Genomic DNA, 25,524 nt, shown 5'->3' on the forward strand with positions numbered 1-25,524 from the left:
AAGTTGCAGCTTAAATGTCACCTTCTCAGAAACCTTCCCTGACCTCATTAGTCATTTTATTATAGCTCTGTTTTGTTCTTTCTCTCTCTGTCTTTGCACTTTTCACCATTTAAAGTTATCAGGGCCTGATCAAGTAGGCACTGAATTTAATATTTGTAAAATGCATTAATATGCAATCAAATAGGCTTGATAGCTGGACTTTTGGTAATGTGAAGTAATGAAGTGGAAAAGACCATAAGTAGGAGTCTAGGGAAGGCTTTGCTTTGACCTTCCTAAAGCCATCTAACAAGTGTGAACAAGACCGTAGGAGTTATAACCTTTTCCTAAGTCATTTTCTCTCTCTGAGTTCAGTTTTTTTCCTCCTTTTAGAGGAGAGGGTTGGGCCAGATTATCTTGTTCGTAATTATAAAAATACCTTCATTACTTTCCATGAAGTTGTGGAACTGTTTTATTGATCATCTTTTGGTTGGAGAAATACCAACCCTGGTTTGTATGACTTAAATGAGAGGAAATAACCTGCAGGGCACATTTTCAAATGTTGATAGCATAAAACTTGGAAAAACACAAAAGCAGAAGGATAGAAATAATAATCACTTATAAGATCACTACGTAGTGGTAATACTTTGCTGTGTTTCTAGATGATATTTAAGTGCCATTCTAGTTTCAGAAATTCTGATTCTAGTTCTCAGATACTGTTATTTCTTGATTATGTCCTAGGCTGGGCATCCAATGGAGGGTCTTACTGAACTTGTGCAAAGGATAGTCTAGGTACTATGATGGCTGTAATTAAAAAAAATAAAGGAAAATAACAAGTGTTGGTGAGGATGTGGAGAAAGGGTAATGCTTGTACATTGCTGGTGGGTTCAGCCACTGGGGGAAATAGCTTGGCAGTTGCTCAAAAACTTAAATACAGAATTACCATAAGACTCAGCAATTTCATTTCTAGGTGTGTACCCTCCCCCGTTGAAACTGAAAACTAGTATTCAAATACATGTACACACATATTCATAGAAGCACCATTTCAGTATAGCCAGAAGATGGAAACAATCCAAATGTTTATCCCTTGGTGAGTGAAAATAAATTGGTATATTTACACAGCAGAATATCATTCAGCCATAAAAAGTAATGAAATAATGATTCATGCTATACCTTGGATGAATCTTGGGAACATTATGCTAAGTGAAGAAGGCAGATACAAAAGGTCACACATTGTATGATTGCATTTATATAAGATGTCCAGGATAGGTAAATCCATAGAGTCAGAACACAGACTGGTTGATGTAAGGGGTTGAATAGAAAAGGGAATGGGGAGGAACTGCTTGATAGGTCTAAGTATCCTTCTGGGGTGATGAAAGTGTTTTGGGACTAGATAGAGGTTGGTGGTTGCACAACACTGTGAGTGTAAAGAGGCACTGAACTGTTCATTTTGATTATATGTTATGTGTATCTCACCTCAATTAAAAAGAGTCTATTTAGGTTAGAGGTTTCTGTCTTGGGAGCCAGCCCTTTAAGAGTCACAAGGAAGGGGGCGGAGCTAGGGGGGGCGGGCCTGTAAGAATCACAGGAGGCTGCGCCTGCGCGGGAGAGTCACGTGGTTGCTGGGCCGGGGAAATGGCGGCTCCAGGAGAGAGCGGGGCTTCGGCTGGCGGAGGGAGCACTGAGGAAGCATTTATGACCTTCTACAGTGAGGTGAACACCGAGTGAGGAGTAGTGGCACCGGGGCGACTCCACTCGGTCCTGCTTTCCCAGCGGGCAAAGGCAGTGGTCTTCCTGGCCTGGACCGTTGGGCGGTTCCTCCTGTCTGGCCTTCGGGCAGGCGGGGGGCTGGGGGTGTGTGTGCGCATCTCTGCCTCGTAGCTGCTGGGGGAATCCCTTGGGCATCGAAAAAGGGGCCAGGATCCGACGTCTGCGGGTAGACGACGATTGTGGCCAACGAAGTGCCTGGGCGCGTGCAGAGGGCCCCAAGTCCGCGGAGTCCGAGGCTGGCAGGGGCTGGCAGAGTCCGGCCTTCTTGGGGGCGACTTAACTTTGCTGGGCCTCATTTTTATTCTGAACGGAAGCACTGTCTACCCTTAGTCCTCTGTAATGAGTTGTATTACTGGTTATTTCTGCCATTCGTGGGCGCCAGGCACTATGCATCATGCCAGGGAGGCATTATCTTTGTTTTACAGATGACAAACTTGAGGTTTAGGGAAGCGAAATAATTTGTTCTGGGTCTTACAGCAGATATCAGCTTGGTATCATGTTAGGATTGGGGGGTCAGTTTGGTGTGAGCCTCACTTATTGTCGCATTTCCAGCACGTACGTCATAGTAATTGCTTGGTAAATATTTGTTGAATAAATGAATGAATAAATGAAAAGCATGCCATTTGGAGTCAGGGGACCTTGGATTGGATTTTTGCAAGGCAGTTGGACTGTGTTTTAATTCTTTCAAGACGTTGATTTTGCAGATCTTAGGTTTTTACCACTGTAAAGCCAGAGTTAATATTAAAACAAGAGTTTTTATGAACGTTAAAGGAGTTAAGGTATAAGAAAAGGTGTCATAACATATAAAGCAGAAAGAAGCATCTTTCTAAGAGTTAAAGCTGAATGGCATGGATTTGAGGAATGGAGTTGCTCCTGTCTAGGCTGTGAGCTGCTCAGAGTTCAGCACCGTGCCACATTCATTTTTTATCTTTGGTATTTGTAACAGTGCTTGTTACATAGTAGATTCTCCACAGTATTAAATTTGAAAATGGAATTAGCATATCCTTTATAGTCTGTCCTTTTGAAATGCCTAATTCACATGAAAATGTTGATATGCTGGTACCAAAGTTTATTGACCTTTAATGACTACTCATCAGTTACACTGGAAATTGTTTCACTTACCATCTCTTAGTTAGAAATAAAAATAAACTAAAAACAATTCTGGCTTCTCTGAATTGAACGAGGGAAAGTACATAAAGGAGGATCCTTCAGACATCATTCAACCAGTGTTTCTTGAGCACCTGACATGTACAAATGTACTGTTTAGGTGCTGGAGGTATGGTAGTGAACAATAGAAAAATCCTGTCTTAGAGCTTGCATCCTATAGAGAAAGATAAGCAATAAACATGTAAAATATAGTGTCAGGTGCTACGAGGAAACATAAGTCTAGGAAAGAAGATGGGGTGAGGAGTGACATGCTATTTTCAAGAAAGTGAAGAGGAAAGATACTGAGAAGGAATGGCTTTTTATACTACCGAAATTATTTCCAAACTCCTTTTGGCCATAGGAATAAAGATGGTATATAACATATAAACATAACATGATTCATTTCAACTAGCATTCCAATTCTGACTGTGGTACCAAGGATGTTTTTCTGGCACTACCTAGTGCCTGTTCTCCTTGGTGTTGTTTTGGGTCCGGGATTTTTCTAACTCTATTCGCGTGATAGGTAGGCAGAATTACTTGTCCCTCCCATGTACTTTTTTAATGCTGTGTTTAGTGTATAGTATATTTCAGTGTAATTGTATTTTTCTTAAATAAAAAATTGTAAATTAAGTATGAACAACACTAGTACATCTTCTGTCATAAAGTGGAAGCTCTTTGAAGGTGGTGGCTGTGACTTATTTATGTTCATTTGTGATTCTTATCTTGGAGTCAGACTGTTGGAATTAAAATTCTAGTTTACAAGTTGGGTAGCCAGGAACAGATCAGTTAACCTCTCTAAGTCTCAGTTTTCCTATCTGTAAAATGGGAATAATAGTAGTATCTACTGTATAGGATGGTTGAGAGGAATAAATATATGTAAAGTTTTTACAGTGTTAGAATTCAGTGAATGATACCTGTTGTTAATTATTCTTCAAATGTTCACATGTAGACAGATTTTGCTCAACATGTCAGTAGCTTGTTAAAATGACAATTCAGAGTTTATTATTGAACTTTAGTAATGAAGTTTTTATCTCCCTTCATTTTAGGTCAAACAAATAGAGAAGAGAGATTCAGTTCTAACATCCAAAAATCAGATTGAAAGATTGACCCGTCCTGGTTCCTCCTACTTCAATTTGAACCCATTTGAGGTGAGCTGTTTGAGGTTGCTATGGCCTTGTGATGGGAGCTTTTCATAGCTGCAGGCAGACTTACATCAGAACCTTTGTCTTATAGTTGGAACTGAGATTGGCTGGTTTTATTGTGAGCAAAGCATGAGAAGGCAGCATGTTAGGAAAAATGAGATGGTCTGTGACCTGTCAAATATTCTCCATCTTTTACCAACCCTAATATACAGGGCTTTATTTTCAGATGTGAAGGGCTAGCTACCCTTGATAAACTTAGGATCTTTGATTTAGTTTGCTTGTTACAACTTTTCTTTTGTACTGCAGTAAAAAATATTGAAAACCCAGGGTGCCTGGGTGGCTCACTTGGTTAAGCATCTGACTCACTTGGTTTTGGCTCAGGTTATGATCTCATGGTTCCTGAGTTTGAGCCCCATGTTGGCCTGCTTGGTATTCTCTGTCTCCCTGTCTCTGCCCTTCCCCTGCTCTCTCTCTCTCTCTCTTCCAAAAATAAGTAAACTTAAAAAAATATATCAAATATCCAACAACCAAAAAATGACCACAGGGTTATAGACAAGCAAATATACTTTCTGGGTCTCCTTTGTTTTATAATTTTGAACTTTTCCTAAATATGAAAGTAAATCATATTTCTTACAAAGATTTGAAATATAATAAAAGCAAGAATAATCAAGTATAACCCCACCTAAGAGAAATAGCTCCATCTTAATTGCTTATACTTGAACTGTTTTAAAAGTTCTGTTTTGAAACAAGGAGGATAATGTACTTCATGCTATTTTATTATTTTTTTTAAAGAATTTTTTTTAACGTTTATTTTTGAGACAGAGAGAGACAGAGCATGAACAGGGGAGGGACAGAGAGAGAGGGAGACACAGAATCTGAAACAGGCTCCAGGCTCTGAGCGGTCAGCACAGAGCCCGACACGGGGCTTGAACTCACAAACCACGAGATCATGACCTGAGCTGAAGTCGGACGCTTAACCGGCTGAGCCACCCAGGCGCCCCGCTATTTTATTTTTTAAAATTTTTTAATGTTTATTTTTGAGAGAGAGAGAGTGTGTGCAAGTGGTGGGGAGAGCAGAGAGAAAGGGAGACACAGAATCCAAAGCAGGCCCAAGGCTCTGAGCTGTCAGCAAAAAGCCTGACACGGGGCTCGAACTCATGAACTGGAGATCATGACCTGAGCCAAAGTCGGATGCTTAACCGACTGAGCCACCCATGCACCCCTACTTCATGCTATTTTAAATGCTGTACTGTGCAACAACGTGGACAGAACTAGATTATATTATGCTAAGTGAAATAAGTCTATCAGAGAAAGACAAATGTCATATGATTTCCCTCATATGTGGAATTTAAGAAACAAAACAGCTGAACAATGGGAAGCAAAAAAAGATAAAAACAGAGGGGCAGGCAGGCCATAAGAGACCCAAATATGGAAAACAAACTGAGGGTTGCTGGAGGAGTGGGGAGGATGGGCTAAATGGGTGATGGGCGTTAAGGAGGGCACTTGGGATGAGTACTGGGTATTATGTGTAAGTGATGAATCACTAAATTGTACTCCTGAAATCATTATTACACTAACTATATGTTAACTAAATTAGATTGAAATAAATAAATAAAATAAATGCTATATTGTTATACAAAATATGTGTATACATTTTTTTTTTTAATTTTAATGTTTGTTTATTTCTTGAGAGAGACAGAGACAGAGCATCAACAGGGGTGGGGCAGAGAGAGAGGGAGACATAGAATCCGAAGCAGGCTCTAGGCTCTGAGCTGTCAGTACAGAGCCCGACGTGGGGCTCGAACCCATGGATCATGAGATCACAACCTGAGCCGGAGTCAGACACTTAACCGACTGAGCCACTCAGGTGCCCCTGTGTATACATTTTTTAAAAAGAAACTTCTACTGTTTTTTTAAAGTTTATTTTTGAGGGTGGAACGGGCAGAGAGAAGGGGACAGGATCTGAAGTGGGCTCTGTGCTGACAGCAGACAGCCCAACTCAGGGCTCGAAGTCACTAACTGAGATCGTGACCTGAGCCGAAGTCGGATGCTTAACTGACTGAGCCACACAGGCACCCTGGTGTACACATTTTTAAAAGTCTCCACAGTTTTTATTTAAAGAATTCCTTTACTGGGATGTTTGGGTGGCTCAGTTAGTTGAGCATCTAACTCTTGATTTCAGCTCAGTTTGTAATCTCAGGATAGTGGGTCAAGCCCCGCGTCGGGCCCCATACTGAGTGTGGAGCCTGCTTAGGATTCTGTCTCTCTCCCCCTGGTGCTCTTTCCCCTGCTCATATTCTCTGTCTCTGAAAATTAAAAAAATTATTTAATAATTCCTTTATTTTTCTTTATTATAGGATATTTAAACTAGTTTCTAGTTATTCACAATTATAAATAACTTTGACATGAATATTGTTACATCTTATAAAAATAACACTTATTGAGCACCTGTAAACTTTTTTTTGTTCCTACTTTTTTTTTTTTATTGTGGTAAAATATACATAACATCTGGGGCGCCTGGGTGGCTCAGTCGGTTGGGCGTCCGACTTCGGCTCAGGTCATGATCTCATGGTTCGTGGGTTCGAGCCCCGCATCGGGCTCTGTGCTGACAGCTCAGAGCCCGGAGCCTGTTTCAGATTCTGTGTCTCCCTCTCTCTATGCCCCTCCCCAACTCATGTTCTATCTCCCTCTGTCTCAAAAATAAATAAACATTAAAAAAAAAAAATTAAAAAAAAATATACATAACATCTAATTAACCATTTAACAGTTTTTAGGTGTACATTTCAGGGGCAGTAAGTACATTCAGTGTTGTGCACCCATCATCATTGTCATCTCTAGAACTTTTTCATCATTCTAAACAGAAACTCCAAACCCATTAAACAATAACTCCCCATTCCTCCTACTCCCAGTCTCTGGTGATTTCTATTCTATTTTCTATCTATCAATTTGCCTATTCTAAGTGCCTCATATAGGTCGAATTGTATAGTATTTGTACTTTTGTGTCTGACTTATTTCATTTAGCATAATGCTTTCAAGGCTCGTCCATTGCTTCTGTTTTTTTGAAGAGTAACAAATTTTTTTTTTTAAGTTTATTGATTTGAGAGAGAGGGTGTGCGTGTGTGCAGAGTGTGTGGGGAGGGGCAGAGAGAGGGAGAGAGAGAATCCCAAGCAAGTTCCTCACTGTCAGTGCAGAGCCTGACTTGGGGCTTAATCTCATGGATGGTGAGCTCATGACGTGGACTGAAATCAAGAGTCAGATGCTTAACTGACTGAGCCACCTAGGTGCTCCTGAAGAGTAATTTTTAAAGAATTGTTTCATTTTATTTATCTTTTTTTTTAATGTTTATTTTTGAGGGGTGGGGGGTGGAGAGAGGAAGGGAGGGGCAGAGAGAGAAGCAGAGGATCCAAAGTGGGCTTCGTACTGACAACAGAGACCCTGATGTAGGACTCAGACTCAGGAACCACGAGATCATGAGCTGAGCCAGATGAAGTTGGATGCTTACGGACTAAGCCACCCAGGCACCCCAAGAACTGTTTCATTTTAAAACAATTTCAGATTTGTAGAAAGGTTACAAGTACATTATGAAGACTTTCTTGGACCGTTTGATACCAAGTTGCTAGTATGATGTTCTTTGCTCTAGAATACTTCAGTGTGTTTTTCCTACAAATGACACTTTCCTACTGAAGCACAATATAACCATCAAAATCAAGAAAGAAACATTGGTACACTGTTACCATGTAGTTCTCAGACCCATTCAAATTTGCCAGTTGTCTCAATAATGTCCTCTACAGCAAAAGGATCCAGTCAAGAATCAACTGTTATATTTAGTTGTTGTGTCTGTTTAGTCTTTAGTCTGGAACAGTTTCCCAGCCTTTCCTTGACTTTGACGACCTTACCATTTCTGAAGATTACGGGCCAGTTATTTATTAAAAAAAAATTTTTTTTAATGTTTATTCTTTTTTGAAAGACAGAGACAGAGCACAAGCAGGGGTTGGGCGGAGAAAGAGGGGGACACAGAATCTGAAGCAGTCTCCAGGCTCTGAGCTGTTGGGGCTTGAACCCACGATCTGTGAGATCGTGACCTGAGCTGAAGTTGGACACTCAATTGACTGAGCCACCCAGGCGCACCCAGGCCAGTTATATTGTAGCATCTCTCTCAATTTGAGGTTGTTTGATATTTCTTCAGTTGGATTCAGTTTATGCAATGTTGGAATGCAGGAATATCACAGAAGTGATACTGTATTCTTCTCTTGGCAACTTATAAAGTACATGATATTTCCAATATTCCAGGTTTATCCCATTTCTAATGATGTTAACTTGATCACTTCGAGAGGTGCCTGCTGTGTTCATAAGTTACTTTTTTTCCCTTTTGTAATTAGTAAGTATTTTATGGGGAGGCACTTTGAGACAGTGTAAATATTCTCTTAGCAAAGTTTCAGTTTATTCATTTATTAGTCAGTATAGACTTAGGGTTTCCTATTTTATCCAGTGTGTTGTATTTTGATATTATTTATTTTGTTGCTCAAGTTGTCCCAAATTGGGCCAGTAGGTTATCTTTCAAGCAAGGTCCTATCTTTCGATATGTTTTCATCATTCTTTGATTACTAGACACTCTTGTACTTTTCCTGACCCAGCCTAAGATCATTTCAGTGAGGAGCTCCAATTCCTTTTAGTGAAGAATGGTATTTAGAGATAAAGATTTGGGTGCTAGGTGTACTCATTGCTGTTGGGAATGTCACTACTCCAGACCCTATTGGTAGATAGGGCTAAGAAGTGAGTGTATGTGTATGCATGCATATGTGTGTTTGCATGTGTACATACATGTATTGACATCCAATTTCAATCCAACACTATAGGGTTTATTCTAGTTTTTTGTTTTTTTTTTTACATGTTTGTAGTTCCCTTCTCTCATAGTGAGAAATCAGGCTCCCACTATTTTAAATATGTGTATATTTACTTAATTGATCGTCCTGTTTACATCTGATCTCCCAGCTGCCATTCCTCACCGTACCTGAGCTTAAAACTCCCATGCCAGGTTACCCTTCCAGGTGGGTGCATTCCTCACCCACCTCTGGCTCCCTGGGACCTCTCTTCATCCCTTTTGGACTCCAGCATCCTCCCCATCAAACAGGCACATTTCTACCCTGCTCTGGCTTTGACCCTTACGTCAGGCTACCTTCCTCTGAAAACATCCTCCCCATCTTACTTGGGCTCTAACTCCATTCCATCCCCCCCCCCCCCCCCCCCCCGCCTTTGCATGGAGGCTCTCTTCACCCTGATCAGGCTCCAACTTCTGTGACTGTCATACTTCCATCCAAGTGCTGTCTACCTTCTGCTTGGGTTCTGACACCTCTTGTTGGACTGCCTTCCTATGTTGGATGCCCTCCTACATGGGTGCCCACCTCACCAAGTACAAGTTTCCCATGCTAGGCCATCCCTTTGTGGAGATATTCTTGCTTGGACTCCTATACTCTGTGCCAACCCACTTCCCTTGTAGACACTTTTCTTACCTTGCCCACTCTCAAATACCCCGGTTGTATCCTATTTCCTTTTTTTTTTTTTTTAAAGAAATTTTTTAAATGTTTATTTATTTTTGAGAGACAGGGTACGCATGTGTGCAGGGTAGGGGCAGAGAAAGAGGGAGACAGAGGATCCAAAGCAGGTTCTGTGCTGACAGCAGAAAGCCTGATGTGGGGCTTGAACTCACATACTGTGAGATCATGACCTGAGCTGGAGTCGGACGCTTAACCGACTGAGCCACCCAGGCGCCCCTCAACTCTGCTTTCATGTGGATGCTTTCCTTAGCCCTCTTGGGCTCTGATACCCTGCACTTGGCTACCCTCCCATGTTCACAGTCTTACCCTGCTTAGGTTTTAACACCCTATGCCTGGCTGCCCGCCCACCGAGATGCCCTTCTCAACCCACTTTGTACCTCCATGTCAGGGTACCTTTCTGTGTGGATGCTCTTCTCACCCCATTTGTGTTCCACCGTGGTGTGCCTGGCCACTGTTCCCTGTGTGGTCACCACCATCTTCATCCCAGATGGGCTCTGACCCTGCACTGGGCTATCTTGATGTCCTACCCAGGGTAGGTGTCTACTTTGCCTGGCTCCACTTAATGTGTTTGGATTGTGTTGCTCAGAAAGGGAAGGGTAAGGCAGAAAATTAAAGAGTACTTTTGAGGGGCATCTGGTTGGGTCAGTTGGAAGAGCATGTGACCCTTGGTCTTGGGGTCATGAGTTAAGGGACTTGAACTCATGACCCTAAGATCAAAAGTTGCATGCTCTTCCGATTGAGCCAGCCAGGAGCCCCTGATTGTTTTTCCCCAAGAGTATTCTTGATACAATCTGGGGGAGGGAAGGGAGAAGATAATTTGTTTGAGAAGGATAAAGAATTTGATGATATGTTCTTTGTATTTAACCATACTTTTTTTTTTTTTTCTAATTTTTTTTAACGTTTATTTATTTTTGAGACAGAGAGAGACAGAGCATGAACGGGGGAGGAGCAGAGAGAGAGGGAGACACAGAATCGGAAGCAGGCTCCAGGCTCTGGGCCATCAGCCCAGAGCCCGACGTGGGGCTCGAACTCACAGACCGTGAGATCGTGACCTGAGCCGAAGTCGGACGCTTAACCGACTGAGCCACCCAGGCGCCCCACTTTTTTGTTTTTTTTTTAATGTTTACTTATCTTTGAGAGAGGGAGACACAGAATCTGAAACAGGCTCTAGGCTCTAAGCTATCAGCACAGAGCCAGACATGGGGCTCGAACCCATGAGCCTGGAGATCATGATCTGACAGCTGAAGTCAGACGCTCAACTGACTAACCCACCCAGGTGCCCCTCTATTTAACCATACTTTTAAATTGTGCAGAGTACCATGAAAAGGGGACATGTGATCATATAACTTACCCATTTATTTGTTAAGGTAATTTGTGTTTCCTGTGGTTATCTGATTGAAAAGAAATGACAGAGGGGCGCCTGGGTGGTGCAGTCGGTTAAGCGTCCGACTTCAGCCAGGTCACGATCTCGCGGTCTGTGAGTTCGAGCCCCGCGTCAGGCTCTGGGCTGATGGCTCGGAGCTTGGAGCCTGTTTCCGATTCTGTGTCTCCCTCTCTCTCTGCCCCTCCCCCGTTCATGCTCTGTCTCTCTCTGTCCCAAAAATAAATAAAAAACGTTGAAAAAAAAATTTAAAAGAAAAGAAATGACAGATTGTTGGGACTACTATGAAGGCTAGAATTTTAACACCCTACTAGTTAATGTGGTTCTGGAAGTCACTGCCCTGTAGTTTCTGTCCTGACTATATAAAGTATGTTTGAGGGGCTCTGGTGGCTCAGTTGGGTAAGCGTCTGACTTTAGCTCAGGTCATGATCTTGTGGTTCATGGGTTCGAGCCCTGTGTTGGGCCGTGGAACGTGCTTGAGATTTGCTCCCTCTCTCTCTCTCTCTCTCTCTCTCAAAATAAACTAAAAAAAAATGTTGGAGTATATGTACACATTATGCATATGTATATATGTGTATATACGTATGTACACACTCACAATTGACCGTTAAACAATGCAGGGATTAGTCAGTCATACAAACCCTCATGCAGTTAAAAATCTGTGTATGACTTTGACTCACCCCCAAATTTAACTACTAATAAACTACTATTGACTAGAAGCCTTACTGAGACCAAACCATCAATTAACACGTTTTGTATATGTATTACATACTGTATTTTTACAGTAAAGTAAGCTAGAAAATATTAAAAAGTCATAAGAGAAAATACATTTATAGTAGTATACTATATTTATTGAAAAAAAATTCATATGTAAGTTGACCCATGCAGTTCAAACCTGTGTTCAAGAGTTGACAGTGTGTGTGAATGTATGTGTGAATATATTTATCTTTACACAAGGATACGGTGAGGTTGACACTTGGGAAGATGAGAGATTGTGTTTGAATGGGCAGGACTCGATGACCATCCATAGAACTTTTGTCTTTTCTATTTTCTACAGATGTGGTGGCCACTATATAGGGTGGGTGTTACTGTCATTGTCTCCTTATGAAGTTGCTTTTTGAACCTTGAGTCAGAATTAGGTGTTCCTGGTGATATAGGAAATGAGCGACTTTTGTTTTTCACGTAGCAGCTATGGAGACATCTAAATGAATCTGAGTTTTCTACAGAGGTAAGCAGGAGAGGGAGAGAGAGAATCCCCAGCAGACTTCGCACTCAGCGCAGAGTTGGACGTGGGGCTCAATCTAACAAACCGCCAGATTATGATTTGAGCTGAAATCAAGAGACTGAGCCACCCAGGCACCCCTGGTCTTTTTCTAGTAAGGAGAGTAATGCAGTGATAGCTGTCATGCCAGGTGTCACCTGGTCAACTGAAATGTGAGTGGTCTGCCTAGACACCATCTCACCGAGTAGCAGGTAGAAAAGGGAGGAGTAAGACTGGGAATCTGAGGGACCTTATTATGGGAATCATCATTCAGGGCGCATTTTTCTTTTCTCTTCCTGCCCTCTCTCTAGCTCCCTGTTTGGCCATGCGTCTGACCTTCAGCTATTATGCAAGGATCTTACACATTCTGCAATTATTCTTCAGTTGAAGGCCCTTCTCTACTTCTTCCATAAGCATAGAGGAACCTGTGCCCCTGCTCAGTCCTGTCCTTTTCATGTTCCTTATTTTGATTTAACTTCAAGGCCCCAGCAAGGAGCTCTACCCACTTTATTTTTTTGTGTATCTTATTAAGTACTTCGGAAGGAAAGGTGTTTATCTTAGTAGAACTCTGGAACTTGTACATGATTATCAGCTCATAGAGTTCACATATGACTTAAGACTGGATTCCTTTTTCAAGTGAAAGATTCCAAAGGAGGCTGTTACAATTTGAGTTCAGAAACTTGTATCGATGTCAGGCATTTTTGTTCATGTGTGATGGTTAATGAACTCTTTGAGGTCTAAGACTGGATTTTTCATTGCAGTATCCCCAAAGCCTGAGCCATGTTGGTAATATGGCATTTGTCACATTTGTAAGAATTGTTTCTTGTCTGTTCCTCCCCTGATGGACCTTCAATTCCGTGAAAATAGTAGTGAGCACAGTAGGAATCATAGGTGCTCCATAAGTTTGTACTGAGTGTGAAGCTGGCTTTAAAGAGGTTTGGGCCACAGGTATAGGCCCACTGTATTCATTGTATTTCATGGCCACATATGGTACCTCCATCTATTAAGGATAGAAAAGGAGTTGATTAGCTTTGAAGGCACTCAGTGAATTTTTGTTGCCACTGATCAGTACACATGTGATTAAGGTATTCTTGGAAAAACAAGGCTGGTGTGTGTGTATATATACATACCTTCATTTTTGCCAGATTACCTGAAAGTAAGCTGTAGACATTGTGATGCTTCATGCTTAAATAATTTACCAGGCATCTCCTCAGAATAAGAATATATAGCCATATAACCACAACACCATTATTGCACCTAGGAAAAACAACATTAATTCAATAACATCATCTAATGTAGTCCACACTCAAGTGGCCCCAGTTGTCCACCAAATCTTAATTATAGCTATTTTATTTAATTTGGGAATCAGTCAAGGTTTATGAATTACATTTGGCATTAGTTCTAGGCTATAGCTTTATTGGAGGCTTTTTTTATATGTGAGGGTGGGAGGTTTTCCATTCTTTCTCATTCATTTTGTACACCTTCTGGGGTTGGTTGGACTTTGGTTTGCTCCAATACGTTTCTTTTCCCCAGAACCAAGGTAAGGTAAAATTCTCTTCTGAATATTTGTGTGTGTACAGTTACCTTCCTTTATCTATAAATCTTATATAGCTGCATACTTTTCTTAAGTGACTTTTTCCCAATTCCTTTCTCCCTTGGGAAGGTAGAGGGGACACAATGAATCTTGAAAATGTGTTGCTTTAAAGTTCTTCTGTTCCCTCACCCTTATTGTATGCCTAGCATTGGAGAGTGGGCGTGTTCTTGTCGTAACCTTCCAAAGTCTGCCGAATGCAGTGGTCATTCAGCTCCGTTGCCTACCACTAACTTTATTACTATAGGTGGGCTGTTGGAATGTTTTGAAAGCTTGCAATAAATCTTGACATTACTTGTTGCCAGGTTTTTTTTAAAAACACTGCAAGCATCTGACTAAGCTTGGTAGGTTACTATGCGTTTTTAATTTCTGGTATATGTTTTTCTTTTCAAGGTTTATTTTCATTTATTTTCTCTTTGCTGTCCATCTCCCCACCACCCCCCACCTGCCCTGTCCTTAGTTCTGCTAACGTTGAGCACACTTTTTTCTAACCTACATCATTTCTTACCAGTGTTTCTCAGACTTTAATATGATTCGGATTACTTGGGGATCTTGTTAAGTTTTGATTCTGATTCTGTTGCACTTAAGTGAGGCTTTCTCTTCTGGATTTCTAACAAACTCCTGTCGCCCTCTGGCCTTGAATATCAAGTAAATAAATAGTAATGCTGTGTTGAATCCATGGACTACACTGTGAAATCTTCCCCCCAAAGCACTTATTATATGGTAATTAAAAAATACGTTTTCCCTGCTTATTTATCTTTGCATTTCTGGTACATAGCAGTGTGTCCAGCAGGTAGTAGCTACTCTATAAATGTCTGAGTGAATATATATATTTGTGGCGATGGGCTCAGGATCCATGGTGAAGACTGTCAACACCAGCTTACCTAGGTGTGGAGAATGATTAAATTTATTCTTTAAAAAACAAATTGCTCTAAAAATACAGTTGATCCTTCCATTTGGCTGTACCTCAGTTCTACTGAGTTGGAACCAGACTTTTCTATAGTAGGCCTGTTGCTCACAGGTCTTCACAGGCAATTCTGATGTTCACTCCGGGCTGAGAACCATTGGCCCATGTGAATTACAGATATAAAGGGGAGCCCCGTGGGCCTTTCTGGATTGAAAATCAGGGATCCAGCCTCATATTCTCCTTATTGCATATTTGTACTTTCTCCACATTTGCAAAGATAAGTAGGGGTGTGTAGGGGGGTGCTTTTTTTAATGAATGAAGGAGAAATGCAACATGGTCCAGAAACCTGTCTCTGGATATAAGATAAATTGTCCTTCTGATGGAGTAAAACATAAATGTATTTTGTATTGAGAAATACATATTGAGAAACATAAAATGGTATAACTTATTCTGTTACTGTTTTTCTCATTTATGTTTCTTTTTTTCCTTTTTTAAAATATTTTATTTATTTTTTTAAAGTAATCTCTACACCCAACCTGAGGTTTGAATTTACAACTCCAAGATCAAGAGTTGCACACTCTCCCGACTGAGTCAGCCAGGTGCCCCTCATTTTCCTTCCTCCCTTCCTTCCTCCCTCCCTTCCTCCCTCCCTTCCTTCCTTCCTTCCTTCCTTCCTTCCTTCCTTCCTTCCTTCCTTCCTTCCTTCCTTTTTTAAAGTTTGTTTATTTCGAGAGAGACAGAGACAATGCAAGTGGGGGAGGAGCCAAGAGAGAGGCTGAGAGAGAGAATCCCAAGCAGGCTTTACACTGTCAGCGCAGAGCCCATTGGGGGCTCGAACTCATGAAACTGTGAGATCATGACCTGAGCCGAAACCAAGAGTCAGATGCTTAACCAACTGAGCCACCCAGGCACCCCATATTTCTTTTTTTATTTTTTAAGTAATCTTCACACATACCCAGTGTGGGACTCAAACTTACAACCCCAAGACCAGGAGTCACAAGCTTTACCAACTAAGCCAGACAGGTGCCCCTCATTTATGTACCTTGAGCGTTTTTTAGAACTGTGTGCCAGGTACTGTTCTAGAATACTGAGTACTGCTCTAGATGTTGATTATAACATTTATAATTATTGGGCACCTGTTAAATTCATAAATTCTTCTAATCTCTTTTACAGTTTTGACTTTGATTCTTCCAGGTTCTTCAGATAGATCCTGAAGTGACAGATGAAGAAATAAAAAAGAGGTTTCGACAGGTACAGTATTATTTCCCTGTAATAGATGGAGTCTGAACCTTCTGGAAATATAGTAGCACATGATTCTCTTAGGATTTGCTGTTATGACTATTGGACCAAAATTTAATTTTTTTTTTAAGCTTAAGATTATGTAACTTTTTTTTTTTTTTTTACATTTTATTTATTTTTGAGAGAGACAGAGACAGAGCACAAGTGGGGGAGAGTCAGAGAGAGAGGGAGACACAGAATCGGAAGCAGGCTCCAGGCTCTGAGCTGTCAGCACAGAGCCTGACGTGGGGCTCGAACTCACAAACCGCTGGATCATGACCTGAGCTGAAGTTGGACGTTCAACCCATTGAGCCACCCAGACGCCCCAAGATTATGTAACTCTTTAAAAACAAACCTCATAGTGACATAAAATCTTAAATAATTTATTGACCATGGCTTACCTCTTATTCACACAGCCCACCTGCAGCAGTAGTTATTGGTAAGCTATGGAGCTGAATGACCACTGCATTCAGCAGGCTTTTTGAAGCTTATTACAGGAGCATACCCACTCTCAAATTTAGGCATACAGTTGGGAGTGAGGGAGAAGGAAGAATAGGATGAATATGACCTCTGAATAGAATGAATTTTATATCCAAATAGAACCTTTCCAGGCCCTTAAGTAAGCGGGAGAAGTACAATGTAGAATAGTGGAACTTACATGGAGTCATGCTTATTAAATTCCCTGCCTTCCTGGAGAAAACATGTTAAATGATTTGAAACAGTTTTTTTATTTTTAAGACCCCCTTCCTCAATAATTTTATCTTGTGCAAACTTAAACACCCAAGAGATACCTGGTTTCATGTAAATAGTGCTTTATTGTCCAGTCTGTTGTTTAATAACCTTGAGCTACAAAGGTTTATAGTAGTCTTTTTAAAAAACCCTTCCAATTTTGATAGCTGAGTAACCCCCAGCCTTTCTTTCTAGGAGTTGAATAAACACACTCCCTGCCATCTGTCTTTGCAAATTGGATTTTCTGTATACCTAATGTCTTTTTTGTTGGTTTGTTTTTTAAAATTTCCCCAACTTTTATATATCTCTTTGTACTTCATATTGTAATAGGGTCTGACCAGTGCAGAATATAATTCTCATCTCCTGCATTCCATACTTGTTAATATCCAATATTATGCCTGCTTCCTCAATACAGTAACTGCCCCCACATTGCTGACTCATAATCATGTTCTGATCTGCTATTAAGCCAAGATGTTTTTTATCTTTGCCTACTAAGTCATTTCCCATTATATAACATTAAAACATTTTTTTTGTTTATGTTTTATTTATTTTTGAGAGAGAGATAGAGCATGAGTTGGGGAGGGGCAGAGAGAGAGGGAGACACAGAATCCGAAGTAGGCTTCAGGCTCTGAGCTGTCAGCAGAGAGCCTGACACAGGGCTTGAACTTGCGAACTGTGAGATCATGACCTGAGCCAAAGTCAGATGCTTAACCAACAGAGGCACCCAGGCGCTCCACCCTATCTTATAACTTTCTCTTCCTGAGTTCTACTCTGCACTTATATTCAGCTTTTATCCCCTTAAAATGTCAAGTTTCCTAATGTAATGCATTAGCAGTCTTTCCCAATTTAATAAGCAAGCATTCAAATCCACAGTCAAAACTTTTTAATGTAAGCTGTATGAAGAACTCAGTGAGAGTTCTTTAGTTATTAATATGATCTAATAGAGTATGGGCCTTAGAGCTATATGACTTGAGTTTCAATCTCAGCTGTACCTCTTATGAGCAGTTTGAAGTTGGACAAGTCCCTTTCAACCTTTCTGTGCCTGTTACCTCATTTATAAAATGCCCGTAATGTGTCTACCCAGTAAGATTGTTATGAGGATTTAAATGAGGTAATCGAACAATGCACTTAGAGAAGTATGTCTTTTTCTTGGCATGCAGTATGTCCTCTTTCTGTGCTATCAATGTGTGTTAGACAGTATGCTATTTCTTGCATTATTCCAATGAGCTAGAGGTACCTAGTATTGTTGTATTTACAGAGGAGGAAACTGGAACAGAGATAGGTTAAGTGAATTGCTCAAGGTCTCACAGCTGGTAGGTGATTAAAGTTGGAATTAGAGCCCAGGATTCTGAGTCCAGTAATGCTGGATTTAGCATTTCATTCCCACTTGCTGTCATTATCCCCCAAAAGTCCCACTGTTCCAGTTAGTTGGTTTTGGTCTGTCAATGACGGTAGGTCAGTGGTTCTTAACCCTGGCTGTCTGAAAGAATCACCTATGGAGATATTTGCTTTTCACTTTAACTTTTTTATTATATGTTTCTTTTTGAGAGACAGAGAGAGACAGAGCGTGAGCAGGGGAAGGGCAGAGAGAGAAGGAGACACAGAATCTGAAGCAGGCTCCATGCTCTGAGCTGTCAGCACAGAGCCCAATGTGGGGCTCAAATCGTGAGATGACCTGAGCTGAAGTTTAACTGACTGAGCCACCCAGGTGTGCCCCTGTTATAAAAATTTTTAATTATATTTTAAAAAGAAAGAATAGAGCAGTGAGTCCTCATATACTCACCATCTGTAGGCAACAGTTTGCTTCATTAACTATGTTTTTGGCCGAGCTGTGAAGTAAATTATAGATATCATGGTACTTTACCCCCAATATTTCATCATGTATCCCCCCAAGAAAAAAAAAAAGGACATTTTCTTGCATAACTACTTGTCAGACCTAACAAAATTGACACTAATTCCTTACTGTCACCTGTTACCCAGTAGAGGTTAATCCAGTAGAGGCTTAAAAAAGTACAGATTCCAGGGGTGCCTGGGTGGCTCAGTCGGTTAAATGTCTGATTCTTGATGTGGGCTCAGGTCATAATCTTATGGTTTGTGGGATTGAGCCCCATGTTGGGCTCTGCACTGACAGTGAGCAGCCTACTTGGGATTCTCTCTCTCCCTTTCTTTCTGCCCCTCCCCTGCTCCTGTGCACACGTGTGCTCTGTATCTCTCTCAAAAAAAAGTACAGATGTCAGAGACTGATTCAGAGGGTCTGAGAGTAGCAAGTAGACCTATATTTTAAAAAGCTTTACAGGGTTGGAGCATAGCCAGAACTAAGAACTACTACTTAATGTTTTTTGTTTTGTTTTGTTTTTTTTTTTAAGTTTTTATTTTAGTTCTAGTTAACATACAGTGTAATATTAGTTTCAGGCATACAATATAGTGATTCAGCAATTCCGTACATCAGCCGGTGCTCATCACAACAGGTACACTCCTCAGTCCCCATCACCTATCTAACCTATCCCCCGCCCCCCTCCTTAGAGAACCACAACTTTAAAAGTTCTTTTAGGAAAGAGATGATGTCTCATACGTGCTTTAGCCTTCTTAGTGCTTATCAGTATAAGGAACATAATAGGAACTGGGTACTTTTCAGTCTGTCTTCTTCATCCTCACAGCATCCTTGTAATGCTTGGCTTATATTTCTTCTCGACTTTGTGATTAAAGTCCTAAATGTTTCCCAGCATTTTACCTTTTGGTGCTTGAGTTCTAAGGACCAGTGTTTCTGCACATTTTATGATACTTACTAATTTGTAAAAAATGTTTCTGGCTGACAGTCTTTTTTGCTAAAATACCTTAGAGCTTTTGGTTGGAAGGAGGCATGATGCAGGTGAAGAGTTACTAAATGTTCCTCGTATTGACAAACCTAACTTTCCCCTTGTTGTAGTTATCCATATTGGTGCATCCTGACAAAAACCAAGATGATGCTGACAGAGCACAAAAGGCTTTTGAAGGTATTTGTAAATTTACCTGCTCCTGACTAAAACTTTTATCAGCGCTAGAGACTAACTGTTCCTTGTCCTGGATCAAGGAAGGAATGTTACAGTTTTGTCTTCTGGTGATGAAGAAGCTGTGGTTTTCAGTAGAACAGTTGTCATTGCAAAGCAGAATGTTGCTGTTTAAGAGACAGATCTTAACTTTGCCTTGTTAAAACTTTTATGTGCCAACAAAGACTGTTACTGCATAGGATCATTTTTCTTCTTTGAACAACAACAAAAATAATTGGAAGTATTTTATCACTGAATTAAATCTAGTTGTGGTGTATATAGTCTTGAGGGTATATTTAATTTTTTCCAAGGCTCTCAAGGAAAGTCATTGCTGTAGTTGTATGTTTTAAAATTAGCTTAACAACAATAAATAATTTAACAAAATAGGGAATGCTTTTAGATGGCACAAGTCCGTTTACGCTGCCTGAGTATAGTTCAGACTTTCAGAGGGTGTTTGCAGAAACAGTTAATTTCAATGTTTTGCATTAGCTGTGGACAAAGCTTACAAGTTGCTACTGGATCAGGAACAAAAGAAGAGGGCCCTGGATGTAATTCAGGCAGGAAAAGAATACGTGGAACACACTGTAAGTATTTATAGTGCTGCTGTGTTTACAGGAAGTATTAGCAAGCCCTGGGCACCTTGCAGGAGGGTAAATGTTAACCTGGCAATACCTACTGGTGCAATTTGTGACCATTTATGTGGTCTCTGTAACTTTGCTGTGGTGCTCATGAATAGTGTTGTGCCTTAGAGCTCAGGGTGTGGAGTGGCTAGGAGGCTGCTCCCACCTCTTTTCCTTACCAGCTGCATGCTGTGGAGAGAGGGCTTTTCTTGCCCTCTCGTCACGTGTTGTCACGTTACCCACTTCTGAGAGTGGAAGAGTGGAGCAGCCATGGTGATCCTTGACCCTGGATTTTTATTCTTGTCTCAGTGAAGGGGTTGGAACATGGGCTTGAGGAAAGACTGGCAAGGGGATATGAGTAATTTTTTTTTTTTTTTAATAGGAGGAGGTGTATATCTGTATTAATAACAGGGTTGGGAAGGATCAACTAAAATAAATTGAGTTATAGCTGGCTTTTTTTTTTTTGCATTACCTAAATCTCCTGAGTGGTGGGAAGGGTTAAGATGGCTTGCTTGAGGTAAGAAAGGTTTTTGTTTTTATTTTTTACTTGCTGGGGCAAGAATTGTGAGGCCATTTGTAAGAGCTGTTTCAATTGGGAGTGAATATGGGTGTGACCTTTTCTTTGAAGAGCTTTGGAATCTGAAATAGAACTGTATAACCAGTAATAGTAATAATGAGTCCAATTTAGATGAAGAAAATGGGTAAAAAAGAGACAGATGGCCATAAGTCTATCTTGCTGGTCATGTGTTGGAAGTGGTACCTGTAGGCAAAATTTTGGTAGAAATCAGGGAAGGACCTGACAAGTTCTCCTTAAATCACTGTGGTATTTACTTTTCCTCTTATTTTGCCTATAAAGGAGCCATCCTCAGGCTTTCTGGCCACAAGGTGGCAGTAGGGCCATTCTGAGCTTGGAAGACACTGGCTTTTTGCTGGAGCTGTAGTAAATGGTTATTTAATAGAGAAATGACATTCTTATGTGAATGGGTATGTTTATTTTTTTTTAGCTCTCAATGGTGGCCAGAATGATAAACAAACAAACAAACAAACAAACAGTTAATGTGGTATGAAAATTACTGGTTTAAGGGGGTTTCACAGTGAGAATTATCAATAATGCAATTTTTGAAATACCTGGAAACAGTTACACTTAATGCCACAAATTCTGTAGCTTCTTATAAAACTTGACAAATGTAGTTTCTTTGCTATAAACACATAACTACAAACCACAAAAGATTAATGGGTAATCTGTTCAATGTATCAAAGGTTCTGTGGATCTGGCCTAGGATCGCATGAGTTGGGGACAACTTCCTTGCTGGTCCTCTTGCATCCTTCCTGGTGGATTGGATTTTAGATGAGGTTAGAGGAAGGACCCCTGATTCCTAGTTCTCCTTTAACTGCATTGCTGTTTTGGAGGGGAGGGGAAGAGGCTCATTTTTTTTTTTTTTTCCATGTAAACCTTTTATTGTATGCTATATCCATTGAAAAGTGCACATGTTATATGTGTGTAGCTTAATGGATATTCTCAACTGATAAAAAAATTTTTTTTAGGTGAAAGAGCGAAAAAAGCAATTAAAGAAGGAAGGAAAACCTACAAATGTGGAGGAGGATGATCCTGAGCTGGTGAGTGAAATATGTGAAAAACCACCTTATCTCATGTGATTGAGCTCATTGATTGGTGGGTTAAAGAGAAGGAAGCCTAAAAAATGGTGCATACATGCTAGAAACATTTGGTTTTAATTTAAAGTATTTAAATGTATGTCCATTCACCTTTCTTTAAGCTTCACTTTTTTTTTTTTTTTTTAAACCATAGGACTATGACTTTTTCTTTGAGTGTGTGTCTGCTGATTGGAGTTTGCAGTTGACTTCACTGTATAAAACATACATACCAAGCATTATCCGTAGTTTCTACTTTTTTTTTTTTTAAATGTTTTATTTGTTTTTGAGAGAGAGAGAGAGAGAGAGAGGGAGGGAGAGAGGGAGAGGGAATGCACATGTGCGTGCACGAGCAGGGGAGGGGCAGAGAGGGAGACTCAGAATCTGAAGCAGGCTCCAGGCTCTGAGCTGTCAGCAGAGAGCCCGATGTGGGGCTCACACATATAGTTTCTACTTTTAATGTTTTTTGAAGTACGTTGAAAACTTAGGTATTTGTGAAACCAAGAGGAAAATCCTAGCTATATATGATTTATTGTTTTTTGATTTTTGGGACTTTGGGTTTTTTGGACGGGATAAAGAAGAATAATAGCTTTATTGCTTTGCTGGGTAAGAGAGGCCGCAGCAGGCTAAGGCCTTCAAAACTGCAAGCCCACCCAGAGGATTCATTTTTCAGTCTTTTCCAGATGTCTCTCCTGTATCTAATTCAACAGCAATATTTTTAGGGACTTATTTTTATTGAATCTTTCTAAAGCATTTCACTTAGTTTAAAAAGATACCACAAGCATTTATTTGTATAACCACATTCATCAGTTTCTGTGGTAGGGGCGCCTGGGTGGTTCAGTTGGTTAAGCATTGGACTTTCGCTCAGGTCATGATCTCGTGATCCGTGAGTTCAAGCTCCGCATTGGGCTCTGTGCTGAAAGCTCAGAGTCTGGAGCCTGCTTCAGATTCTGTGTCTCCCTCTCTCTCGGCCCATCCCCCACTCACCTCTGTCTCTCTCTCTCTAAAAATAATAAAAAAACATTAAAAACATTTTCTGTGATATTTAAATCTCATAAGTATGGTAGTAATTGCAACTGTCATAAACCACTTTGGGAGCAACCACAAGTGACTCTAAACAGCTAGTAAACGGCTTTCCACCAGCTGTGAGTGCTCATTGTGCTTCAGGTAATAATTTACAGAGAAACAGCATTGCTTCATCCATTGAGTTCATTAGTGGAGATTAGTTGAGCGAGAGATTCTACTTAGATATTTGTGTCCGATTGCCTTCCTAGCCTGAAAAATTCAAAGTCATCTTAATCTTGCTTCAATTTAGGTCAGTAAGTAAGTCACCATGTACTTATCTTGTTTTTAAAGATTTATAGGGGCTTCTGGGTGGCTCAGTAGGTTAAGCATCTGACTCTTGATTTTGGCTCAGGTCATGATCTCACGGTTCGTGAGTTTGAGTCCCACACTGGGCTCTGTACTGACAGTGTAGAGCCTGCTTGGGATTCTCTCACACTCTCTCTGCCCCTACCTCATTCTCTCTCTCGCTCTCAAATAAATAAACTTAAAAAAAAAAAAAAAAGATTTATACAAGAGAACTGTCTTGCTACGGAAACTTGCTTACAATTCTTGCTTCAGTGGCTTCAGTGATTTTCCTGACAGTGACTGGCCCCATCTTCTGCTTGAGAACTGTTAAGTCGGTCACCTTATGCACTAGCCATCTGTTTAGGGTGTACTCTGTCCCTGTATTTTAGTTTTTTCTCTTCATTTCCTCAATCTTCCTTTCTCTTCCTTTCTCTACAGTTATCCTCTTTGGTCTTTTCTTTTTTTCTTTTTCCTTTCCTTTCCTCCTCCTTTTTTTTTTTTTAATTTATTTTTATTTTTATTAAAAAAAATTTTTTTTTTAACGTTTATTTATTTTTGAGACAGAGAGAGACAGAGCATGAATGGGGGAGGGGCAGAGAGAGAGGGAGACACAGAATCGGAAGCAGGCTCCAGGCTCTGAGCCATCAGCCCAGAGCCTGACGTGGGGCTTGAACTCACAGACCGTGAGATCGTGACCTGGGCTGAAGTCGGACGTTTAACCGACTGAGCCACCCAGGTGCCCCCCCCCCCTTTTTTTTTTTTTTTTTTTTTTTTTTTTTAGAGAGAGGAAACATGTACATGCAGAGGGAGGGGGGAGAGAGAGAATCTTAAGCAGTCTCCACACCCTATATGGAACTCAACTCGGGGCTCTCTCACAACTGTGAGATCATGACCTGAGCCAAAATCCAGAGTCCAGTGCTTCACCAACTGAGCCACCCAGGTGTCCCTCTTTGGTCTTTTCTGAAGACTCTCTTAAAAATACTCCTTGGTCCTTTACGTTGTTAAGAGCCCTAATTTTGGGGGCACCCAGGTAGCTCAGTTGGTTGAGCATCCAATTTCAGCTCATGTCATGATCTCATTGTTGGTGAGTTCAAGCCCCACATCGGGCTCGCTGCTGTCAGCCTGTCAGCACAAAGCCTGCTTCAGACCCTTTGTACCCCCTCTCTCTGCTCCTACCCTGCTTACGTTCTCCCTCTCAGAAAATAAATAACACATTAAAAAAAAAAATTAAAAGGGGTACCTGGGTGGCAAGTTGGTTAAGCGTCCAACTTCAGCTCAGTTCGTGATCTCGCATTTCGTGAGTTTGGGCCCCACATTGGGCTCTGTGCTGACAGCTCAGAGCCTAGAGCCTACTTTGGATTCTGTGTCTCCCTCTCTCTCTGCCCCTTCCCCGCTTGCGCTCTCTCTCTTGAAAATAAATAAACATTAGGGGCGCCTGGGTGGCTCAGTCGGTTGAGCGTCCGACTTCAGCTCAGGTCACGATCTCATGGTTCGTGAGTTCGAGCCCCGCGTCAGGCTCTGGGCTGATGGCTCAGAGCCTGGAGCCTGCTTCCGATTCTGTGTCCCCCTCTCTCTTTGCCCCTCCCCCATTCATGCTCTGTCTCTCTCTGTCTCAAAAATAAACATTTAAAACAAAAAAACAAAAAAACAAAAAAAAAAAGAAAATAAATAAACATTAAAAAAAATAAAGAATGCTGGCATTTTCTAAAATAAATTTTATTTAAAGGATTTTTTTTTAAAGCAAGGGGTTTTTTTTTTGTTTTCTTTTTAAGTTTTATTTATTTATTTTGAGAGAGAGAGAGAGCACAAGCAGGGGGGAGAGGCAGAGAGAGAAGGGGAGAGAGAGAATCCCAAGCAGGCTCTGTTCTGCCAGGACAGAGCCCAGTGCAGGGCTCGACCTCACAAACTGCGACATCATGGCCTGAGCGGAAACCAAGGAGACCAAGAGTCGGATGCTTAACCAACTGAGCTACCCAGGCACCCTGAGGATGTTTTTTTTTTAAATGTTTATTTTTGCGGGGGGGGGGGGGGGACGGGCAGAGAGAGAGGGAGAGAGAGAGAATCCCAATCAGGCTCTGCACTGTCAGCACAGGGCCCAACTTGGGGCTCTTACCTCATGAGCCATGAGATTATGACCTGAG

General features: G+C 41.0%; 1 protein-coding gene across 1 annotated transcript in view; it reads left to right on the forward strand.

The window, feature by feature from the left end:
• Nucleotides 1–1,563: 1,563 nt before the first annotated feature.
• The window catches only part of DNAJC8 (DnaJ heat shock protein family (Hsp40) member C8), a 28,836-nt gene continuing 4,875 nt past the window's right edge, over nt 1,564–25,524 (forward strand). Inside the window, exons 1-6 of the mRNA XM_058718413.1 lie at nt 1,564–1,689; nt 3,939–4,040; nt 15,925–15,981; nt 19,664–19,730; nt 20,253–20,347; nt 21,929–22,000. Coding sequence (XP_058574396.1) covers nt 1,612–1,689; nt 3,939–4,040; nt 15,925–15,981; nt 19,664–19,730; nt 20,253–20,347; nt 21,929–22,000 — 471 coding nt within the window. The 5' untranslated portion in view covers nt 1,564–1,611. The remainder of the gene's footprint in view (nt 1,690–3,938; nt 4,041–15,924; nt 15,982–19,663; nt 19,731–20,252; nt 20,348–21,928; nt 22,001–25,524) is intronic.

This window comes from Neofelis nebulosa, chromosome 2 (assembly GCF_028018385.1).
Source record: "Neofelis nebulosa isolate mNeoNeb1 chromosome 2, mNeoNeb1.pri, whole genome shotgun sequence".
NCBI classification, from domain to species: Eukaryota; Metazoa; Chordata; class Mammalia; order Carnivora; family Felidae; genus Neofelis; species Neofelis nebulosa.